Below are 7,376 nucleotides of genomic sequence, written 5' to 3'. Positions count from 1 at the left end.
TTGAAAGCTTTGGAGGAGAGATTAGAGAAAGCAGTGAAAGGGTGGTGTTATGATATGTTCGTTGCCGTAAGATTTGTTCTTTTTTCAATAAATAGGATTAATTAACAGAGAGAATAAGCAAAGAGAACACTATTAATATCCCATTTTTAGAAAGATTATGATTTCCTATTCTTACAAGGATAACGAAACTGCGGTTATGAAAATGAGACTAGGAAGAAAAGTGGGTTGTCCTTGGTGATAGAAATACGAGAAAAGTGGGTTGTCCTTGGTGATAGAAATACGAAATATTTTCATACTTCAGCAATTATAAGGAGGCGTAAGAACAGAATCGAGGCTCTAAAAAATGATGATGGTAGGTGGATTTATGACCAACAGGAGCTGGAGACGCTGGCGGTTGAGTATTACAGGCGTCTCTATTCATTAGATGATGTGGATTTGGTAGTGGAGAAGCTATCGCAGGAGGGTTTTTCGAGGTTGACTCAAGGTGAGATTAATGCTCTCTTAAGACCTTTTTTACGACAGGAAGTTGAGTGGTCAATTAAGAGTATGGGGAAGTACAAAGCTCCTGACCCTGATGGATATCAACCGGTTTTCTATCAAGACTGTTAGGATGTGGTGGGAGAGTCGGTTTGTCGTTTTGTTCTGAAGTTCTTTGAAACAGGAGCATTGCCATAAGGTACGAATGATGCACTGGTTGTGTTGATTGCTAAGGTCGCTAAGCCAGAAACAATAACTCAGTTTCGACCTATCAGTCTCTGCAATGTCCTATTCAAGATCATTACAAAGATAATGATGCTCAGGATGAAGAAGTTGATGCCTAAACTCATTGGTCCGGCACAATCCAATTTTATACCAGGTCGGTTAAGTGCAGATAATATTGTCTTGGTGCAGGAAGCGGTACATTCAATGAGACGTAAGAAGGGTAGGAAAGGTTGGATGCTTTTGAAGCTTGATCTTGAGAAAGCATATGACCGTGTGAGATAGGACTTCCTTGAGGACACGTTAAAAGTTGCAGGGTTCCCAGATGTTTGGGTTGTGTGGATCATGTGCTGCGTTACTGGACCGTCAATGACCGTTTTGTGGAATGGAGAGAAAAAATCGCCGTTTAAACCTGTGCGGGGGATTCGACAGGGAGACCCCTTGTCACCATATTTGTTTGTTCTCTGTCTTGAGAGGTTGTGCCACATGATTGATAAGTCTATCAGTCTGCAGCAATGGAAACCGATCAGTTTATCGTGGGGAGGGCCTAAACTCTCGCATATCTGCTTTGCAGACGACTTGATCCTGTTTGTGGAGGCGTCTGTAGCACAAATCAAGATAATACGAAGAGTGTTAGAAACCTTCTGTGTGGCTTCAGGTCAGAAGGTGAGTTTGGAAAAGTCAAAGATCCTTTTCTTGAGTATTGTGAGCCGTGAGTTGGGTGGAATGATAAGAGCTGAGAGTGGGATTGACTCAACTACGAATTTGGGAAAATATCTAGGGATGACGGTCCTTCATAAACGTATTAATAATGATACGTTTGGTGATATTCTTGAACGTGTGTCGTCTCGGTTATCAGGGTGGAAGGAAAAGTGCTTGAGTTTCGCGGGAAGGATCACTCTTACCAAATCAGTTCTAGCATCGGTTCCAGTGCATAGCATGAGCACGGTTGCTTTGCCTAAGTCCACTCTTAAACGGTTAGACCAGATATCCCATTCTTTTTTTGTGGGGTAGCAGTGCTGAGAGGAAGAAGAAACATCTCTTGAATTGGAAGAAGGTGTGTCGTCCCAAAAGGGAAGGTGGGTTGGGTATTCGATCTTCACCAGAAATTAATACAACACTCTTAGCGAAGATTGGGTGGAGACTACTTAAGGATCAAGACAGTCTTTGGGCTAGGGTGTTGAGAAGTAAATACAAAGTAAAGGAGATTCATGATTTCTCATGGTTGATATCTAAAAGCAACTGGTCGTCGACCTGGCGGAGCGTGGTTGTGGGATTGAGAGAGGTGATTGTTCCTGGTTTGAGCTGGGTGATCGGGGATGGGAGATCTGTTAAGTTTTGGTCCGATAAATGGTTGCTTAATATGCCACTGATGGAGGTAGTGACAGGGGAGTTATCTGTTGATTGTTTGGTTTTGACAGCGCATGAGCTTTGGCAGAATGGGGTGGGTTGGTCAATGGCTCGAATTGCCCCTTATGTTGATGAGAACATCATTATGCAGTTGAGAGCAGTGGTGTTAGATATTGTCACAGGCGCCAAGGACCGCTTGTCGTGGAATGATACACCAGATGGGGTGTTTACGATGAGCTCTGCTTACACGTTTCTTACTCGGGATAATACACCGAGACAGGATTTGAGCCTATTGTTTCAAAGATGCTAGAAAGTTACAGTACCAGAGAGAACTCATGTTTTTCTCTAGCAAGTCTTGAACCAGATTTTAATGACTAACGTGGAGAGACGTCGGAGACATCTATGTGATTCATCGCTCTGCCAAGTCTGTAAAAGTGGCGACGAGACAATCATTCATATTCTACGTGATTGCCCCGCTATGGCGGGAGTCTGGGCCCGTTTGGTTTCAGTCGGGAAATGGCGAGATTTTTTCTCCATGTCACTACTTGAGTGGGTGCATAGCAACCTGGGGGATAGTACTTTGGTTGGGGAGAGTCCATGGTCTATATTGTTTGCAATCTCTGTTTGGTGGGGCTGGAAGTGGAGATGTGGGAATGTATTTGGTGCGAGTGGTAAATGTAGAGATAGATTGCAGTTCCTAAAAGACTTGGCGAAAGAGGTTCATGTGGCTAATCAGCAGGTTGCGGTTAGCCAACAAAGTCGAGGGCCGAGGGTGGAGAGAATGATTCGATGGGGCAAGCCCCGTGAGGGTTGGATGCGGTTGAATACGGATGGGGCGTCACGGGGGAACCCGGGGTTAGCTACTGCCGGTGGTGCTCTCCGAGATAATGCGGGTGACTGGGTTCGAGGGTTCATTTTGAACATTGGTATTTGTTCTGCTCCGTTAGCTGAACTATGGGGTGTTTACTATAGGCTGTTGATTGCTTGGGAGAGTCGGGTCTTATGGTTGGAGTTAGAGGTGGACTCCGAAATTGTGGTTGGTTTTCTGACAACAAGGATAGGGGAGTCGCATCCGTTGTCATTCTTGGTACGTTTGTGCCATGGCTTTCTTTCAAAGGACTGGATAGTCCGTATCTCGCATGTGTATAGAGAGGCTAATCGTCTAGCAAACGGATTAGCGAACTATGCATTTTCTCAACCTTTAGGTTTTCATATGTTTGATGTTGTACCGGATTGTGTCCGCTCTATTTTGTTGGAGGATGCTTGTGGAATTGAGTTCTTAAGTCAAATTCGGTTGTAATTTTTTTAAAATTTTTGCTGAATAAATTTTGGGGCTTGCCCCTTCCGACCAAAAAAAAAAAAAAAAGACTATATATGAATGGTGGTGGAACACATGATGTTACCATGTTGGTCGGACGTATGATCGTAATCAACCTGTACGTAAAATAAATTACGTTTGGATAAAAATGTTTGTAATTGAACCGGAAACAAGGTCGGTTCACCTTGGGTCTGTCTGTTCGGTTAACAAGACATTTGAACCGATCAAATCATCATTTTAGTGAGAAAACCCATTGACCGACCAAATCAAAAAAACATCGAGGGGGTGGGTGAGAGAATGGCTCGAAACGACTCGCGATCTAGGTCGCCGTCTCACCGCCGACGATACTCTCGCTCGCCTGTCACTCATCGTAACAGCCGTCGTACCAGACGCGACCGGAGCCGGTCTCCCTATCAATCAAGGTCTGCAACAAAGTTTCTTTACCTTTTAGATATGTGAGATAAATGTGGAGAAGCAAATCTCGAAACTTATGGTAGATGTGGGGAATTAGGAATTAGGGTTTTGAGCCAAGTTTTTGTAAGATTCATGCTCTATGCCACAAATTGTTTGATGAATTCGATGTAGCAATACAGAACATAGTCTAGAAACTGGCTAATTTTGTTTCTTTGTAACACTTCAGTTTGGATTGCCATTAAAGTTCGTTATTTAGCTGCTTAGTGTAGATTAGAAGAAGCTGCTCTATAGTTTTAAGACATCTTCATAAGAGTAGTTTTCCAATTTTTTGTAGGCACAAGAAGAGCAGATCTCCTACACCGAGGCAACGCCAAAGGGATAGAAGTAGTTCATCGGAGCATAAGATTGCGATTGAAGTGAAGAAAGAACAGGAAGACAAGGCTAGGTAATTGATTTTTAATGTTTGTTTTCCAGATTTAGGAGATAGTATATAAAAGCTCCTGCACATAATGCAAAGTATTGAGTTAAGTTTGTTGTTCATAGTGACATCTCTATGGACCATGTGGAATATTGTAACTTTGAATGAACCGAGTATATGCTTTTCTAAGGATTTATTTGCTAGTGAGCAAGTTGACATCTAGGATAAGGTTAATCTATTTCTCCAAGTTTCAAGATGTAAACGAAAAGTATAGCTCTATTGTAATTTTTGACGTATCTGTGGAAGTATACTTTTGTCTCCTTATCTAGTGTTTGAGCATTAGCAGAAGAACTACTGATCATATTTTGCATTGCGATCTTTAAAAGTCTATCTTGGCTAGTGGTGTCAGAGTTGGTCTAACTCTTCACTCTTTTTTTTTTTTTCTCTGTTAAATTAAGATTGCAGCATGAGGCTGAGCTCAAACGACTAGAAGAAGAGACTGCACGACGGATCGAGGAAGCAGTGAGGAAAAATGTGGAGGAAAGGATGAAAACGGAAGAAGTTAAAGAAGAAATAGAAAGGAGGACAAAGGAAGCCTATGAAAAGATGTTTTTTGATGTGGAAATACAGCTGAAGAAAGAAAAGGAAGCTGCTCTAAACGAGGCAAGAAGAAAGGAAGTAAGTCTAGTTATTTGTTTATGTTGCCGCTCTATTTGTTTGGTTTTATATGGTTTTGGAATGATAGAGGCTAAAGTAAAACTGGGGAAATAATTAATAAGGAACAAGCTCGGAGAGAAAGAGAAGAGCTGGATAAGATGTTAGAAGAAAATAGTAGGAGGGTTGAAGAATCTCAGAGGAGAGAAGCAATGGAACTACAACGTAAAGAAGAGGAAAGGTATCGGGAATTGGAGCTGTTGCAGAGACAGAAGGAGGAGGCTGCAAGGAGGAAAAAACTGGAAGAAGAAGAAGAAGAGATTAGAAATTCCAGAAAGTTATCAAATGGAAACAGATCACGATCCAAGTTGCATTTCTGAATGGGTTTATAATTAAGGAAACATTGATTGATGAGAGTCAACAAGTCTGAAGAAGCTTTTTAACTAATGAATATCAGAGAGTATAGTATAGAAAGATACAGTTGAGTCGAACCGTATCTTGCTGACCCTTACTAGAGCTTTGTTGTTTCACTATGTTGTTTATCATTGGATAACTTGTTTATCATTGGATAACAAAGCAATTCCCGTTGGATTAGTTTATCCTAGCACCTTTCACTTTCACTATGTACTCGGTGTTAATTCTTTTACTTCATCTATGTCTATCGATAATATTTGCTTTTTCTAAGCATGGAGCAATGCTTTATTAGTCTTTAGATAATAAATAAGTTAGGCGGGCTTTCGGCGGTTAAAGATTTTGACAGATGGGTCGGGCTGGATCTGATAAAAGCCTGTTTTAACATGTTGGGAAAAAATTACAAGAAAAAAAAGAGGGATCCAGTCAAAACTCAAAAGGCTTGGTAAAGAGAGGCTTTATGTAAAAAGGACTTTGACACTCTGCTTCCATGAGCTTATTCCACTTGTCATGTATTTTAATTAATAACCAACAATACTAAAACAAAATAAATATATGACAAAAGAGAACCTACAAGTATAACCATAAAACTTGAGCAAATAGATAAGAGGGAACAGTTTCTAAAACTGTGCCATGGCCATTCAAGTCCAAAAAGACCTATAATAGTTTAAATTTATGCAATTGGGAGTTGGGACCACATTATAAACTCATTACTCAGCACATTTCCCTTATGTTTTTGATTGCTACGAGGCTACTAAGATACCCCACAAGATGAATATTTGAGATAAAGATGCACGTACATGAGTATATATATTGATTATTGAATCTATCTAAAATAATAAGAACTACGATCTTCATGTGCATGCGAAGATCATCATTGTTATTATCTGGGGGAGTTCCACTCTCAACGGAATCAACGCAAAGCAGCCGCAATATTTGAATTTTTGAAGCCGAAAGCATGATGTAAAAGTCTCTTGTCAGAGATTACCGTACGCCCAAGTCAATATCGAAAACGATTACTTCAAAATAGCTCAAGATAAAAGTCATGAAATAAAGATAGATTCGGAACTTCTCTCGTTATATCATTTTCGAGGTCTCATGTTTTCAGAAAATGGCATTTCACTTTCTGAAAGTAATATTTATTTAGGGACAAATTTGTCAAAATTGTTAAAGTGAGAACTAATTATCAGAAAAACCACATGTATAAATGGGGAAATTAAGGTGGTGGCAATTTTATGACTATATATATGAGGCTGAAATGGGTTATATATATCAACTGTTAAAAATGTTATTCATCTTTTTAGGCGGACACATCGTCAAATAAGTATAAATATTTGCGACACAAAACTAGACTTTTGGATGCATGTGTGTGTAAACTATCTTCAAATGACAACGTAGTAAGATTATGTATTTTATAGCGCTAGTATCATAGAAAATCGAGTTGAAAAATGTCTCTGTGAAAATAGTTGTCGTGTAGTGAAACTTAAATTTATGGAAAGAAAAAAAAAAGAATTGGTAAAGATCGATATTGGGATTGAAAGATGATCATTAGACTGGGTCATGGGATCTGGAAGGATGGCCCTCGAAATACACTTGACGTAAACCAAGTGGGACGGGACCCAATTCCCCCTTTGCCTTTGCGCATGCGTTACTCTGTAGAAAAGCTCTTTACTTATCCTTTTTTACATCATCTCATCTAAGCTCATGTCGTAGTATCAATTATCAACCCCCACCCATATTTTGGAATAGACCAACCCAAAAAAATATTAAGTAGTACCTATACATATATTTCCAGTATCATTAAGTTCATCATAATTTCAAGTTCTCAAATATGTAATTTTTTAAATATCTACGTATGCAAATTTTTATTATTTTATGTCCCGTACGATTCAGAGAAAAAAACGTAAGTATTTTGTCATATTAATGGATAAAATGAATAGTGTATGTGGAATATATGCAGAATATATTCTGAGACGATCACGAGAGGAAGGCCAATCAAAGTCGAGATAGAATAATGAAAAGAGATACACGGTGTTTAAAGTACTATCTCTGGTGGGGCAAGCTCGATCTAAATCTCAATACCAAGTTTGCTTGTCCTACTCTCACATAGTC

At 39.7% G+C, this 7,376-nt stretch overlaps 1 protein-coding gene across 1 annotated transcript; it reads left to right on the top strand.

Annotated features, from left to right (window-relative positions):
- Positions 3,604 to 5,499, top strand: LOC104705583 (uncharacterized protein At1g10890). Its single transcript, XM_010421608.2, has 4 exons — positions 3,604 to 3,789; positions 4,116 to 4,226; positions 4,658 to 4,877; positions 4,979 to 5,499. The coding sequence occupies exons 1-4, from the start codon at positions 3,665 to 3,667 to the stop codon at positions 5,231 to 5,233; spliced, it is 711 nt and encodes a 236-aa protein (XP_010419910.1). The 5' UTR covers positions 3,604 to 3,664; the 3' UTR covers positions 5,234 to 5,499.

Source organism: Camelina sativa, chromosome 8 (genome assembly GCF_000633955.1).
Source record: "Camelina sativa cultivar DH55 chromosome 8, Cs, whole genome shotgun sequence".
Taxonomy (NCBI): domain Eukaryota; kingdom Viridiplantae; phylum Streptophyta; class Magnoliopsida; order Brassicales; family Brassicaceae; genus Camelina; species Camelina sativa.
Note: the sequence above shows the minus strand (reverse complement) of the source record. Positions and strands in the feature narration are given on the sequence as shown.